Source organism: Sus scrofa, chromosome 1 (assembly GCF_054392235.1).
Source record: "Sus scrofa isolate SSC_HxYL_T2T_F1_AM1 chromosome 1, Sscrofa_HxYL_maternal_Yorkshire_Landrace_v2.0, whole genome shotgun sequence".
Taxonomy (NCBI): Eukaryota; Metazoa; Chordata; class Mammalia; order Artiodactyla; family Suidae; genus Sus; species Sus scrofa.
This window is the reverse complement of record NC_139383.1, coordinates 270,232,150-270,249,242: the sequence shown is the minus strand read 5'-3', so window position 1 is coordinate 270,249,242 and position 17,093 is coordinate 270,232,150. Positions and strand designations below refer to the sequence as shown.

The 17,093-nt window shown below is 45.3% G+C and overlaps 1 protein-coding gene across 4 annotated transcripts in view; it reads left to right on the top strand.

The window, feature by feature from the left end:
- Positions 1-16,648, top strand: part of BRINP1 (BMP/retinoic acid inducible neural specific 1) — a 196,590-nt gene extending 179,942 nt beyond the window's left edge. For 3 of the 4 annotated variants that reach the window (XM_021077997.2, XM_021078073.2, XM_021078035.2), the window contains one exon: positions 15,086-16,648. In XM_021077997.2, coding sequence (XP_020933656.1) covers positions 15,086-16,226 — 1,141 coding nt within the window. In that variant the 3' untranslated portion in view covers positions 16,227-16,648. 4 annotated transcript variants of the gene reach the window in all.
- Positions 16,649-17,093: the final 445 nt, after the last annotated feature.

The following is a 17,093-nucleotide window of genomic DNA, read 5'->3' as shown; positions in this document are numbered from 1 at the left end:
GGTCTTTATCCAATTCTCCCGCAGAATTCAGATGAGTTCCCACAGAAAAAGACAGCTCACATTTCATTGATTTATTGGACTTTTCATTCCAGGATCTCATAATAGCGAATACAACTGGCACAAGCAGGTTTGGTAACAAACAAAACCGACTCTCTGAAAGTAAACCTGTTACTTGGAGGGACCAGATGCATATGGGCTTTGTAGGAGCCCAACTAACCAGCCACAAGCATTCAGTACACCAAAAACATCACACACCACACTGACTGCATGGAAGAAAGAGGGTCAGTTCTTTGCCAAGTCACATGCAGGTCAATTACATGAGCTTGTCCTGAGACAGAAGCTCTTATTCCTACTAACTCGCCACTATAATAATAAATAATGATAATAATAAACATATAATGGCTATTTATTATGTACCAGGAATAGTTTTAAATGCTATACCTAATTTACTCATTGCATCCCTACAAGAACCCTATAAAATAGATTCTGTTTTGCTTCCCACTGTATAAACAGAGAATTTGAATAGCAGTAAAGTGAGAGGGAAATACATTCCTGTCGGAAAGACTACAAGAATCTCCTTTTCTCTTTGCCTGAATTATTCTATTCATCCTTTAAATTTCAGATCCAGTCCCCATTTCTTAGTGATGCTTGTCCTGACAGTAGGACTGGATTGCCCTGTCAACAGTATGTCCTAACTGCATCCCACATGGAAATTTTTTCTAACCACTTAGGCACATTTGCGACTGTGAGATTAATCCCAGACTTCCCCTACTTGCCCATAAATGCTGTGAGAGCAGGGATTCTGTTTATTGTGTTCACTAGTTATCACCACCCTCCCCCCACCCCCAACCCCCATGGTGATAGATCAAGTGCCTGGCATATAATGATACAGTATTTCCTGAACTGAAATGAGGGAGCATTTGAGATGGAAGCTGAAGGATGAGCGTGCTTTAAACTCAAGGTGGACAGAATGGTTCTCCAAAGAAACTACGTATACCTATGAACAATTGGATGCTAGACTAATTTCATCCAGAAATGGGAAATCAGAAATCAGAGAGACTGCATAAATCAGGTTTGAGCACATGGACTTTGGAACCAGACCAGTCTGGTGTAAAATCTTGGTGGGTTGCATGGTCAGGTTGTCTGGGGCCCTAAGTATCCTCAGCTGTAAAATGAGGATCATAATGTGTTCCCCCCAGAATTATTGTGAGTGAAGATCACCCAAGCTATATATATATATATATATATATATATATATATATATATATATATATATATAGTGTTCTTAGAAGATAGTAAATGATCAACAAATATAAGCTCTTAGTGCAGTTCTCCTTGTTGTGATTGAATAAGATTAGACCAGGAGTTTGAAATGAAATTACGGAGGGATTGAATACCTAGCCATCGAGCATGTATATCATCATTTAGGTGATGAGCAGCCATTGGAAACAAATGTTAGGGATACACTTAAGGAGTGTTCTCTGGTAACCTTTGGAAATAAGAGCTGGAGAATCAATGGAACCTCTCTCCCAGGTGGAAAAGGATTCAGTGTTTCTTTTTCTGTGTTGACATGAGCTTTATCACAGATCTACAGATTAGAGCAGTGGTCCTCAAACTGGCGTGGGCATCTCAATCCCCAGGACGGCTTTGGGAACACAGATGGCCAGACCCCACCCCCAGGGATTCTGTATTCAGTACGTCTGGGACAGGTCCCAGGTCCCAGGTCCTAGATGATACTCATATTGCTGGTCTAGGCACCAAACTGACCTTGGATTAGAAGCCTTTCTTCACTGCTGTAAATATGGCCTTACATCACTAGATGTGCACTTGGTTGAAACCAAGCAAAAATTAGTCTCCCTAAGGGATGGATAGGATATTGTGAGGAGGTAAATGGTGTGTGTATGTGTGTGTGTGTGTGGTGGGAGGAAATGGTATCTGTGGCTGAATATGTTTAGGAAATGTTGAGTTAAAAAAAATAAAACCCACTAAATATGGAGATCCCATTATGGCTGAACGGAAACAAATCTGTCTGGCACCCATGAGGATGCTGGTTCGAACCCTGGCCTCGCTCAGTGGGTTAAGGACCTGGTATTGCCGTGAGCTGCAGTGTAGTTCATAGATGTGGCTCAGATCTGGTTTGCTGTGGCTGTGGCTGTGGCCAGTGGCTACAGCTCCAATTCCACCCCTGGCCTAGCAACTTCCATATGCTGCAGGTGTGGCTTTAAAAAGACAAAACAAAACAAAAAACGACAACAAAAAGGCAATAAATAGACCTGTCTCCTTGCATGGCCAGGCACTAAACCTTTCTCTGCTCAAAATACAAAACAACAGCAACAACAAAAAACCCAAACCAAAAGAATAAAAAAAAACCCAAACTAAATAGAGAAGTGGTCATGTGCATATTTTTAAAAATCTTGTTGGCCATAGCACCATCCTTTTGATTTTTTTTTTTTTTTTAAGAGGTTGGGTTTCTTCGCACACAGCCTTGGAAAAGAATGATTTACTCCAGGTTTAGAGGCGACGACCCAGATTACTTGGTGTGGTACCCAAGGGTTGTGATTTCCTGACAGTAGAGATCCTCATCCTTTGGCCAAACTTCGCTGAGTTGAGTTTCTAACACCTTCTGCTTAAACAGATGCTAATGGCCCTGTATCCCAGCAGGTACCCGTCCTGCTGTGAGGTGGCGTGACTGCTAACCAGCAGCGGCCAAAATAACAGCAGGAAGGTACTCAGTCTCTGGTATAATTAGGGAATAAATTTACCCCACTTGGCTTAGGGACATTCCCACCTCTAAAAAGTAAACTATTACTAAGACAAATACCTTATGCATAAGACAGATACCTTATGCATAGATTATTTTATTTTGCAAAGGGCTCTCGAAGCAATGATCTTAACTGATTCTTATAATAAGCGATGGGGGTGTGTGTGTGTAGCTAGAACAAGGATTGGACTCCTCATTTATAGGTGAGAAAACTAAAGTTTACAGAAATTAATTACTGGCCCCACATTATGAAATAATATTCCCTCTTCTGCTGCCATCCTATATAGGCAAAACCCCTTGTTAAGAATATGTACATTAATACATATATGGAATCTTCATTCATTTATCCATTTATTTCTCCATTCAGCAAATATTTTGCAATTACCCACGAAGTGCCAGGCATTATACAAGGGGTGCTGGTGGAGTAGTGAATGAGACAGAGGCACCTGTCTATAGGGATCTTGAGATCTAGCAAATAAGATAAAACTGGCACAGGATTGGGCCTGCACCCAGATTTACCTTAGCAATCTGAGATTCAGCAAGGTTAAATGGCCCAAAATTCCAGAATCAGAAAATGTCATAGGTCTCAGGGAACCTCAAAGGCCATCTAATCTATTCCTGTCATTTGATTAAAGAGTAAAATGAAACAGAGGGGGGAGTGTTTTGGCCAGAGTAACTACATAGGTTTTGTTTTGCAGAATTCAGTTCTTCATGGTTGTAGGACTTAGGATCACTTTTCCCTTTCTGGTCCTTGACCAGAGTTCACTCTTAGCTTTTAGAGGCCATTGTCTAGGCCTGGTATATATATGGACCGCTCCATCTTCAAAGGAACAAAGGGCAACAAGTCTTTCTAGTGCTTCAGTTATCTCTGAATTCTCTTCCTTCCACACCCAGAGAAAGCTCTGCTGCTTTTAAAGGGCACCTCTTGGTCAGATTAGGTTCACTAGCTGACCTCTCTGTCTTTGTATCAACTGTGCCAAATAATGGAACATAGTCATAGGTGTGGTATCTTATTTCACTGGTCCTGGGGTTCGAGTCTGGAATCTTGGGGAGGGAAGAGACATTTTTAGAGTTCTGCCTAGGTCAGTTCTGCAGCTTGGTAGTAGCAGATTGTGAAAGAAATACCCTGAATTCTCTCTGGGGGTTCATAGTATATAGTAGTTGGAATAGCCATCACTGTCTTAACAAACTGACCCAAATTTAGGTCCTTAAAGCACCAATCGTTTATTATGCTCATGAGCTACAGGTCAAAAATTTATACCAGAATTGGCTGGGCAATTCTTCTGTTCCACATGGAGTTACTTGAAGCAACTCAGTATTCAGCTGGCCGCTGGGCTGGTGGTTCTAAGAAAACTTCCCTCATGTGTCTGATGCCTTAGCAGAGGTGGCCAGAAAGATGGGCTCAGCTGTCGTCTCTCTCTCCAGCAGGATGTTCAGATTCCTTATAAGTGGTCTCAGAGCTGCAAGGGGAAGTTTCTCAAGAAACAAAGAGTAGAAGCTGCTAGTCTCTTGAGAGCTGAGTCTCTTATCCAAGTGAATTGTCCTGCCTTATTGTATGGATCAAAGGAGTGGTAGAACCTGCCCAGATTCAAGGGAGGGAAGAGAGATCTCCTGTCACAGGAGGAGTGTCAGGGGATCCATGGCCACCTGTCACCCATTGTGTACTTTTTATTTGTTCATGTTTCCAGTGTGATGCATTATAGTACAGAGGGGAGTGCACTCTTCAGAGACCTTGGGAAGAAACATTTTGTAATACAAAATTACCCTTTGGAACCTTGGTCAATCAAGACCAAGGTGGTTTAATGGATTTATCTTGTGGTGTACTCCCCTTGCGACGTGCTTCAATTTTGGTACGTATTTGATTGCTCTTGTGGTTGGGTTTTGTTTTCTGAGAAGCTGGTTAAAGGAAAAGGGTATTCCATAATATCATTTTTATTATTTGGTGAGTATACTGGAAGTGGGAAGGAAGGGGATTCTGCCCATTGCTGAATATTCCAATTATGGATTCATCTCAAGCATGCACTCTTGGAATGGGGAAATAACCACAGGAAATGGGAAATAACCACTGGACCCACAGCGAGAAGAACAGGGTGACATTTTGTGTTTTCTAGAACTACTATCAGTTAGTTTCTGAGCCAGTATCCAGTAATCCTTGAAAAGCATGATTACTTCCTTCCCCCCAGTGTGTAAGTCACCCAAGTAAAAAGCTGTTGGCCCCTTTGGGAGGGTGGGGAAAGATGAACAGCACCCATTCTGTGGCTGTGTGCAGGGTCCTTTCTCAGGGGGAAGATTCTAGTTTGGGGCTTCCAGGTACAAGTTGTGTGACCTCAGGCAAGTCACGTAAACTCTGTTTCCCATGGACCAAGCCTTGGCTAAGCATCCTTTCCCATTCTGAAAATCGACCATGCCAAACACACAGACAGCTTCCCCTCCTGGAATAAATTGCTATGTTGACAGTCCCTGACCTACTGATTGGGGGTGGGGAGGCTGGGGGGTAGAAAATTTATGATAAAAACTTATTCTGAGGGTATACTAAACTGTCCTATTGAAGAATAGGTACAAGACCACAGATAACCCTAGGCTAGCTCTGGGCATCCTGCTGTCAGTCACGGCAGCCTAGAGGTACCCTCCCGATCATGGGGCAATGAAGCATTTAACTAAGGATATCTTTTGTATTTCTTTTCTATTAATGGGAATAAGAATGCAGTGAGGCCAAACACCAGGGCAACCAAGATGCACAGTCAGGGTGAGGGACAGGGAGAGGCGTGCAGACAGCTGAGCTTCACCACGAGTGATGTGTGGGATTTGTTCAACCCAGCACAACCAGCGATGTCTTCGTTCCCATCTCTGCTTGTCATTCTGCATTTGTAGCAAGGAGGGCAATTGACTCACCCCGCTGACGCAAGGCAAGAAAATAAGCATCTCCAGACCCTTTTTGTTGTTTTCAGTTGTTTTTTTTTTTTTCCTCCCTGGGGCTAAGAAGTGGCTTCCTGTTCAGAATAGAATCCAGAGGATTGAGTTAGAAATAGAACTAAGTTCTTACAATTTCAGCTCTTACTTATCCCCCTTCAGAGCCATTTCCCAATGCTCCTCCTCACCTCCACCCTCCAAAGCCACCAACAAACTCACACCTGGGTGAAGTGTAGTCCTGCTAATGTGACAACTCATTGGTGCCCTTCAGGAAGTCCTGTCACCTTTCTGAGCCTAGTTTTTCATGCCTTTAAAATGAGATCCATGATGCCCTCTCAACCCAGACTATGACACAGAAAAGTGGTAAAGATCGGAATTAGAGTACCAAACAGAAGAACTTTAGAAAGTTTGAAAGTGATAGAAAAATGTAACATATTTCTGCCTTCCTTGTGTTATTCTGATTTTTTTTTAAAGGATGATTTTGGAGGTAAACATTTTGGGGAAGTAGTGGAGATATTATAGCAAGTGAAAAGATTGTTAAGTGAACAGCAAGATGGATTTTCAACAAACTGAATTCCCACATGTAACCAGCACCCAGATCAGAAACACAGGGCGTTATCAGCACTACAGAAACCCCGTGTCCTCTTCTGGGTACCATCAGTCTTCTCTTCAAGGGAATTACCCCTTTGGTGGCTATACCCACTGTAGCTCATTTTTCTGCTCTCTTTCTATACAGTGCGCACTCTTTGATATCTGGCTTTTCCCACCTTTCATTCTTCTATGAGCTTCCTCCATATTGTTCTGTGCGGTTTTGGCACATTTATTCTCAAGAATATTCCATTATGTATAAAAGTCTGTTCCACTGCGGATGGTCATGTGTGCACACTCTCAAGTTGGGGATATGACAGTGTAGACAGTCTTACACACATCTTTGGGTGAACTTCTATGTGCATTTTTGTCAGGTATCTACTGGATGTAGAATTGCTCACCTCGTAGCAACTTCAGTAGATCCTACTTTTCCAGACTTGCTCAATGAACCAGGGATCCTTCTTGCAGGTAGCATAGGAGAGTTTCAATTGTCCCACTTGCTGGGGAATACTTGGTGTTTCTCATCCTTTTTATTTGTATCTTAGCATCCTCCTGCAGTAGAATCCCATTTTAATTGGTGTGGTCCTGATGACTAAAGAAGTGGAGCTTCATGTGCTTATTGGCCTTTGGAATATCCTCTTTGATGATGTTCCTGCCTGTTCATATCATCATATCATTTGCTTACTTTTCCTTTTGGTTATTTTTTACTCTGGGACAAATCACATTTATTAAACAATTTAGTGGAACCTTCTCAAGAAAAATACAAATTGTGATAAAAGACACCCAGGAAGGAGTGATAAACCTCAGCAGCATGAAATGCCTTTGAGAAGCCCAGCACCCAGCCAGTGTAGGAGTTATTTATGTATTACAAATACAATCTTTGATTGGGTAGAGGTACTGGCAAATGTATGTTCTAACTAAAGTGTGTCTTTCTGCTCTTTGAGTGGTATCTTTTGATGGGTATGTTTTAATCTTAATATATCTATTAATCAATATATTTTTTTCCTTTATGGTGAGCTGTGTTAAGAAATCTTTGCCTACTTCAGTCTCAAAATGATGCTTCTCTATGTTTCTTCTAAAAAAGTGTTTTGTTGATGTTACTGTTATTTTGCTTTTCACATTTAGATCTGTAATCCATCTGATAATGATTCTGGGATGTAGAAGAGATTAAGTGTCAAGAAGAGATTTTGTTGTTCCTGCTGCTTTAATATCAATATTCAGCTGCCCCAACAACATTTATTGAATTCTTTCCCTGGATTTTTAAATCTAGGCTTATTTCAAAGGGACCATTTTCTTTGTGAGCTCCAGAGGAACAGGAAAGTTGGTTTCATGAGAGACAGTGTGTACCTATGTCAGAAGCAGTGTCTTATCTGATCTTCAAAACAATCCTGCAAGTCATGTATTATTATGCCATCCTGTAGTGGAGAAAACTGAAGCTTAGAAAGGACAAGCAATTAGTTCAAGGTTAAGTAGTGAGTAGCAGAACTATGATTCAATACCCCATCTTTTCTAACCCCAAGGCTGACATCTAGCTCTGTCTTAAAGCATCATGGGGACAGCAGTCATCAGAACTGTGGCTGGTGAGTGACCAGGGAGACTAGGATATTAAGCTATAATCAACTGGGTTGTTCTAGTAACTGAGAGGAATATTTTCACCTGGAACGTTTACAAAACACAATTATTTTTTGCCCTCAGTCATAATAATGGTTCATAGTCATGGCTTCTTTTCTCCCCAAGCTTTGCATATCTGATTCTAATTCTGAAGATAACGTGGAAGGCAGATATTACCTCCCCCATTTGACAGAGAAAGAAACTGAGAATCAAAGAGGTGATGTGGTTTATCCAAGGTCCAAGAGCAAGGTCAAATATCCAAGGCGAAATAGTGGTCCCACAGGTCCAGCATTGACTTAACTAACTCCCACAACCATTAACTGGCTCACTCCACCTCACTGCCCAGAGCATTGATGTAGTGAGACCATTATTGTACTTCGGGGTGAAGCCCATCAGACCTGATTAGCCCCTTCTCATTTTCTTGCCTTCTCCTCTGTGCCTGTCAATCTGCCTGACGACCGCCCAGGAAGAATAAACTACTCTTGCAGCCCTCCATCTGGGAGCTCCCTGCTGCTTTCAGCCTTCCTGTCAGCCCTAAAGAGGCTTCTGGATCCTTCCTTCCTTTGCCTCTAGCACATCCAGGCCCTGAAGCAAAATGCTGAATTTGAATATGTAGCTGATGTTACCTGTCGCCTCATTCCATACACAGAACTGTGTAATTGCAGAAATTGTTTCATAATCCTCCTCAATTAGGCTCCTGACAACCTAATTTTAAAGGCCCCGTTGGATTTTCACTTGGCTGCTGTTCTCCATTCTCCTTCTACCCTCTCCCTCCACCCTCCACAAAGAAGATCTGCTACAGTCCACAATTCCAGACCAGAAAGCATCTCTGTTGTGGCGAGGGACCACAACATTTCTCTTTGGGATTTTTCCTCTATTGCCATAGGCTGTTCGGTAAGGCTCTGACATCATGTGTAGAACTGAGAGAAGGCGGGCAAGCAGGCTACTGAGGCAATGGTGGAAACTCAAAGAGGGAAATGGTGAAAAGCTAGAAATGAATCTGCGGAAAAGGATGAACGCAGAGTGGGGTCTGCTGGTCAGCTCTGATTCACACTAGAAGGTCCATAACCCAGGGCTTCTTTCAGTAAAACCCCAAGCATTCCGACACCACTGATGCTTTCATCTCTTATCTGAACTCTTCCTCTAGCACACACAGAGTCAGACACACCCCAAAACAGTGCATCATCAGAAACCTAAAAACCACTGTGTGTCTGCCCAGTTTCATCCTCATCTCTGGTGGGCAGAGTATACATTCTGTGGAGTCTCATGAAACCACTCAAACACCCATGACAATGTCAAAGAAATGGCAAGAAAGAAAGAAGCACAATGCATAAATAAAAGAATGATTTAGAACACTGCTTTCCTTTAAAAAAAAAAAATTTTCTTCTCCCCATTTAAATAAACACCTCTGGTAGGCAAATGGGAGTTATGGATTATACTTTTCTATTTTAGCCTGGATCTATCCCTCACACCACCCTTCTCCTTGGCACTGGATTTGTGTGATCTTCCCTAAAATGCCACTGGCCTGGCACTGCCATCCTGTTTTAGGCAAAACCTCCAATTAAAATCAGCGGGAAGTTTGCTTGAATTAGGAATCCCAGCCTGGGCTCCCCACCTGGCTAGTTCTGAAGGGGAGCTGTGCGCCTTTGAAAGCATGATGGGAAGCCCTGGGTGGCATAGCCTATGTCCTCCAAATGACGAGCAGCTCCAGCTGTGTCACCAGGAGGCCTGTCAGGTCGCCAGAAAATCCTGGCTGAGGCAAAGACAGAGCCTGCAGGGGTGGAGAGGAGGTGTCTCCGTGGCCTGGAGCCTCACTTCTCCTCCACTCTAGGTTTGAGAGGGTGGGAAAAGTAAAGAGGGGAATAGAGGGAATACTGGGTTTGGATGCAGAAATCCTGAGCTCTGGCCTGCTATGTCCCTGCTGTGTGACCATGGGGAAGTCACAGTACCTCTCTGGTCTCCCATGCCCTTTCAGTAGAATAAAAATCACAAATGAGTCCTAGCTCAGAGGGCTAATGAGAGGATAAAGGCTGACTGCCCTGATAGAGAAAGCGCTCAAGAAACACTGCAACTCTACCTAAACAACTAAGTTTCACTGTTTAGATCTAAACCTGAGGGAGATGAGCTGAATATTTCCAAGGTTTCTTTCCTCTTGATTTTCTGATGCTGTGGTCCAAACGGCATCCTGTGGAGCCTCTGGAGAAGGCTACCAATCGGGTCCCAGCTTTAGGAATAAAAATGCAACTTCCCACCCTCTCCTCCTCCCCTCAGTCCCCCATCAGAATGAACTGAACTCCCATCCAGCAGAAAGAGTTCAGTTTTGGCTGCAAAGGGAAGATGCTTTGGCTCCCCAGGGACAGAGAAAAGCATCTTAAAACATGGTCCTCACTGCTGCACATGGGCTGCCTTGCAGGGCCGGGGGGGGGGCTGTGTCAGCCCTCCCTGAGACACCCCCGCCCTCCCCGCCACCTCTCTGAGCTGGCCTATTAAGCCGCTCCTCTGTTGCCAGGGTTGAGGCAGGCTGTCACCAGCTAGCCTGGGAAATGGTATTTATAGATCACGGTTCCTCCTACCCCTGGGCCCCAGCCTCTCCCTGAGATCTTGTCGGTGAGCTCCAATTATCTGTGAATGGAGGAGAGGGATCCTGGCAGGTCCAGGGGAAGCAAGGAGTGTGATAATAGGCCCTTCACACGCTCCAACGTTCAGTGTTTTTCCATGATTTCAATTTATTTTTCTTCTCGTGGGCTGCTTCATTCTTGTGGGCTTTGTCGTTATGTTTTTACACCGAGGTGCCCAGCAGAAAGGGCACTGACGCTGCAGTCAGAGAGCTTGATATTTGAATGTGGAGGAAGCTTGTGATGTCAGACAAGTTATCCCACTTCTCAGGGCCTCGCTTTCTTCATCTGTGATACAGACCGTGTTATCCACGCTGTTCTGGGAAAGCTCCAGCACGATGCCTGGTACACAGGCTGTCCCTTGACAGCCATTGACTCTCTTGGCTGGTTTAAGGTGCCGCCTGCCATCAAGCATGGCAGAGTTTCTGAATGTCAGTGATGACTACCCAGAGCCCTGGCTGGAGATGGAGAAGGTGTAGGAGCTTGATCTGACTGAAGTGGATTCCTCCTTATTAGAAGTTGCTTGTGCTAAGGACAAGCATGCAAAAAACTGAGATAAGCTTGCTTCATTTGCTTTGTTTTTTCTTCTCGTTTTGGTCTTCTCTTCAAAAACGAAGGACTGGGAGTTCCTGTTGTGGCTCAGCAGGTTATAAACCCAACTAGCATCCATGAGCATACAGGTTCAATCCCTGGCCTCACTCAGTGGGTTAAGGATCTGGCATTGCCCTGAGCCATGGTGTAGGTTGCAGATGTGGCTTGGATCCCGAGTTGCTGTGGCTGTGGTGTAGGCCAGCAGCTGCAGCTCTGATTCAATCCCTAGCCTGGAAACTTCCATATGCCACAGATACGGCCCTAAAAACACACACACAAAAAAGGACTAAAATCTAAAGACTTTTCCCTGACCTTGGAAATTGGGCTCACCTGTAGCACTGCTTCCCAGTCTGACCCCCACACACACTACACCAGAAAAAGACCCATCCAGGGTCTGCATTCCCTGATTTTGTGAAAATGACATATGAAGGCTTGGCTGGGTTTCTTCCTTTCTATCCTACCCACTCTAATTCCATTCCATCACCTTTTCCCTCTCCAGTTCCCTCCTCCTCCACTGCCTCCATCTGCTCCTCTGCATCAGGCTCCTTAGTTTCCCCACCATCCCGAGACCCGGACGCCCTTCCTCACGCTCCACCTCTCTCCTCTCCCGCATTATCCCTTTCCTCTTGCCCTGGGCCTCACACTCCCTGCCTGCCCCCTCCCCGCGCTCTGCCTGGTTCTGAGTCCTCCCGCTGTATCATTAATGCCTTCTTTGATACAGCCCACAACCTCATGATTATTCTGAGGTCAGGAGATGCAGGTGCCAGGCAGCTCTCTGATGCGCCTCAGAGGGCCTCTGTCCCCAATCCCTCCTGCTCGACAGGCCTGGAATCCTAATTTGCCACTCGGCCCTCCGCTTCTTGCAGCATCACCGGGAACTTTCATCTTATCCTTTCCCCCCACCGAGGATGCTGAGAGTTCAGCCACAATGAGGCATTGATTCAAGGAGTGGGGGGCTGTGGTCCTGACAAAGGGTCCCAATGATGAGACACGAGAAAGGGGGCGCTCTACGGGGTTATAGAATGCCTTGCAGATGGGAACAGAGGAGCTGTAAATGGGGTACTGTCCTGGCCCTTGGAGAGGGAGTGACGGGGCAAGTGTGGGCCATTTGAAAGAGGCATTTTGAAATGACGCTCTCGTCAGATGGAACCACGCAATCAGAGACATGTGGCGGGCCCCTGCGGCTCACAAAAATATCAGATGACTCATAGCCAATATTCAGTCCATGTTCTGGTTGGGGAGGTGGGAGCCGCATGGCTCATTATCATTCTAGCTTCGTTTCCTGAAGGCTGGGCCCGCTGCTGTTCTCCAGGCTGTAATAGGATTGGGCTCACGAAGCAGAGAAGCAGAGACCAGGGAGGCCTGGAGCTGTGTGGGTGGAAGGTATTGAAAACTAATACTGCAGTTCAGGAGGGAGAAGAGAAGTTGATTTTTGTTTGTTTGTTTTTGTTTTTTTTTTCCCAGTGAAAAATAAGAAAAATGTCAATTTTGTTTGTTCATTCGTTCAGCATTCATTCATTCCTTCTGCAAACATTTATGTAGAGCCAGGCTCTGGGCTAGATGCTCAGGGAAGAAGGGAGCCCCCACTCCAGCCTTAGAGCCTGCAAGGGAAAATGACCCCCCCAAACAGAGGTCTTAATACAGTGTTTTGAGGAGTTTCCATCATGGCTCAGTGGTTAATGAATCTGACTAGGAACCATGAGGTTGCGGGTTCGATCCCTGGCCTCGCTCAGTGGGTTAAGGATCCGGCGTTGCCATGAGCTGTGGTGTAGGTCACAGACACCACTCGGATCCTGCATTGTTGCGGCTGTAGCATAGGCCGGCAGCTACAGCTCTGATTGGACCCCTAGCCCGGGAACCTCCATATGCTGAGGGTACAGCCCTAAAAAGACAAAAAAAAAAAAAAAAAAAATAGTGTTTTGAATGGTGTGAGGGAAGTCTCATTGCCAAATTGCTCTGCGGATTTAAAAGGCAGAGCAGTTTCCAGGGCCCTCTCATTATTCCTCCATTTTTTTGCTCAGCTGATAAGCACCTCATTTAAAGCACAGCATTCTGGGATGCTGTTTCAACAGTATCCATTTTCAAATGTCCCACAAAAACCAAAGGGTTTCCCTCCAACCTCAGAGAGATAGTGAAATCCCTGAGAGTGTCTCAATACCTTCAAAGGAAGAGCTTATTCTCCAGGATGAGAGTTCTTAGTATGATTACCTTTTTAATAATTGGTCTATGCCAGGCTCTATGCTAAATGCTTTAAATATATCCTCTCATTCAATCCTCTCCCTTGCTGCCTAAGATGGGCTCTATTATTCTCCTTTTAGCTATGGGTACTGAGGCTCCAAGACTCCGAGTGGCTTGTTCCTGGGTACAGACCTGAGCTTTGAACTCAGTTCGGCTTGGGCCAACGCGCATGCTTTTCAATATTAGTCTGTACTGCCTACCTCATGGCTTGTGACGATGACTCAGCAGTGGCAAGGATAAAATAGATGGGCTGCTAGCACTTTCTGCCACCTAAACTACAATACAAGGGGGCTTCTGTTTCCAGTTTTCTCAGACGGGATCAGGAACTACTTCCACCATCTTCTCATCACCATCAACCGGGGCACATTCCAACCTTAAGAATGGCCTCCTTGACTCTTAAAAAAAAAAAAAAAAAACCATCTCTACAAGCAGGAGATTTCTCTACTCACTCATTGCATGGTTTCTCTATTCTCTTGCCATGTCTAGAAAATGGAGCTGAGAGTCCCTTTGCAGGAATAACAAGAACTAACTTTTATTGAGTCCTTAATACCTACCATGTCTGAGGCTAAAGCTTCACATAAAAATTCATGCAATCCTCCGCACAGCCTGGTGTGGGAGAAATGACGAGGAAGGTGAAGGAAACTGCCCAGCATTCCCTCAGCTCAGAAGTGGACGAGCCAGGATTTGAAGCACACTCTGACTGACCTCAAGTCCCAAGCTATATTCAGGGTGTTGTTGTGAGGCTCCGGTGAGAAAATGGGAGTGAACGTATCCTGCGCAGGGTAAAAAGTGCCAGACATATGTAAGGGATTATTCCTAGCATGGAAGATGGCCAAGAGGAGACATGCCCAGAAATGAGGAAAGATGAGAAGCTGCTAAGCTGCCTATCTTACCTCTTTTTGCCATTTCTTGCTGTTGCTTCCAACCTGATCAGTATCTATTTTCACACAATGTTTCAGCGGCTGGAATCTGGGAAACAGGCTTGGGTATCGTTTTTAAGCGTGCTGAGCGTTATACCTGACTCTTGGTACATCAATTAAAAAGAAGGAGTATTGAAGGGCAGTGGGACCTGGAGATAGGAGTTGTGATGGAACTTTCACTGAATTGAGAGTTTGGAGCTCTGGAAAAATAAGGGAAATAACATCTTTCTTAGATGTTTTGAAAAGCCACTGTGAGAGCATGTAAGATCAGTATGGAAGCACCACATGCTCTCTAGAGTAATGTAAAGTATAATTTGTTTTTGTTGAAATTGTTGAGATGTTATATAACCTCATGGGAGGAATCTGTGAAGAGGGTTGAAACATCTGAGGCAGGTTAGAAAGAAATAACCCCTCACTCAGTTCTTCTACATTGTCTTTTTTTTTTTTTTTTAAACAATCTGTTGCTATCCGGCAGGGGTTTTTGGGTTTATACACTTTAATTTTCTGAATTACACTTATTTGGGATGAGTGAATAATAGAATCCTAGAACTGGAAGGACCTCAAAGAATGTTTACTCCAACCTCTTTCACTTTACAGTTGAGGACACCGAGCACTAGAGTACAACCTGATATAGCCAGTCTGTGGCTTGTTACAAGGAATTACAATGTAGCCCTTATCATTAACATTCAGTGTCCTTCCTATTATAACTGTTCTACCCAGTCTTTTCATTCTTTGGGCAGCTCCACTTTGCATTAGCAGTTGGATAAACCCACCCATAGTGGCTAACATTCTCCATTTCCCCTCTGTTCCCCATAGTGGCTAACATTCTCCATTTCCCCTCTGTTCCCCAGGACAATTCAGCAGTGGCTTGCAAGGGTCCAGTCGCTTCTCTACTGCAATGAGAATGGGTTTTGGGGGACCTTCCTGGAGAGCCAAAGGAGCTGCGTGTGCCACGGTAGCACCACGCTGTGCCAGCGCCCCATCCCCTGCATCATCGGAGGGAACAACAGCTGCGCCATGTGCAGCCTGGCCAACATCTCGCTCTGCGGCTCCTGCAACAAGGGCTACAAGCTGTACCGAGGCCGCTGCGAACCCCAGAACGTGGACTCGGAGAGGAGTGAGCAGTTCATCAGCTTCGAGACCGACCTGGACTTCCAGGACCTGGAGCTGAAGTACCTGTTGCAGAAGATGGACTCGCGCCTCTACGTCCACACCACCTTCATCAGCAACGAGATCCGTCTCGACACCTTCTTTGACCCCCGGTGGCGTAAGCGCATGTCCCTCACTCTCAAGAGCAACAAGAACCGCATGGACTTCATCCACATGGTGATCGGCATGTCCATGCGTATCTGCCAGATGCGCAACAGCAGCCTGGACCCCATGTTCTTTGTCTACGTCAACCCCTTCAGCGGGAGCCACTCGGAGGGCTGGAACATGCCCTTTGGGGAATTCGGCTACCCGCGTTGGGAGAAGATCCGCCTCCAGAACAGCCAGTGCTACAACTGGACTCTCTTGCTGGGCAACCGGTGGAAAACGTTTTTCGAGACAGTCCACATCTACCTACGCAGTCGGACTCGGCTACCTACCCTCCTGCGGAATGAGACTGGCCAGGGCCCCGTGGACCTGTCCGATCCCTCCAAGAGGCAGTTCTACATCAAGATCTCGGATGTGCAGGTGTTTGGGTACAGCCTGAGGTTCAACGCCGACCTCCTTCGCAGCGCGGTGCAGCAGGTCAACCAGTCCTACACCCAAGGCGGCCAGTTCTACTCCTCCTCGTCCGTGATGCTCCTCTTGTTGGATATTCGGGACCGAATCAACCGCCTGGCCCCGCCTGTGGCCCCGGGGAAACCCCAGCTGGACTTGTTCTCGTGTATGCTGAAACACCGCCTGAAACTGACCAACAGCGAGATCATCAGGGTGAACCACGCCTTGGACCTCTACAACACGGAGATCCTCAAACAGTCGGATCAGATGACAGCCAAACTCTGTTAACCCGGACCCTTTGCCATGGACGTTCCCTTTTGTTGTACAAACATAACAGAAGCAAGCAAAGCAAAACAAACAACAATTTGTAAAATGTAATTAATATTCAAAGGAAAGGAGGAAAGTCTTCATTCGTGGGAAACCGAAAACGTTCTAGCAACTGTATCAATGTGGGGCATGTTTGTTATTTCTATACTCTGTCATGAAGAAGGGTCTCCGCCTTGGGAGGAGCTCGGAGGGAGTGGCTTCTTAGGCTGTATGGAGGGGGAGATGGGGGAGAGCATATGCAATGAATTGTAAAGATCTCTGCTGTGCAGGTGCTAAGATGAAACACGAAAAAAGAAAGAGAGTTATATGTAATGTACAACCGACACTGCCATTTTTCCTGTGGGAGGAAATGGACACAGATAAAGAAGATATTTCTTCGGTTATGATTTCTTCCCTCTTTATGCTTAGTTCCTTGTGGTTCTTTCGACTCATTCGCACACTGGGGAGGGGACGCAGTGACAACGATGTCTTACCCAGATAGTGTCTTTTACGCTGAATAAATGGAAGCTAATTGAAGCTGGACACCTGGAGGGATTGGGGGGTGGGGGTGGTGAGAGGCATTCACATAATCACAGGATGTTAAAGACTAGAAGGAGCCTTAGATGTCAGCTTGTTGGCCTCCTTGATTTAGTTTGGGAGACAGCCTCACAGAGAAATGGCCTGCCCCTGGCTACACATGGTTACTGCCTGAATAGGGACTAGTACTCCTGCCTTCTGACTCCCTTGGCAGAGCTCCTTCTAAATCATGCTGGCCACTTTTGTGTTTATGCCTGCAACTAAATTGCCAAGGGATGAAGTATTTTTCCATCTCAGGTTGTTTTCATCGTT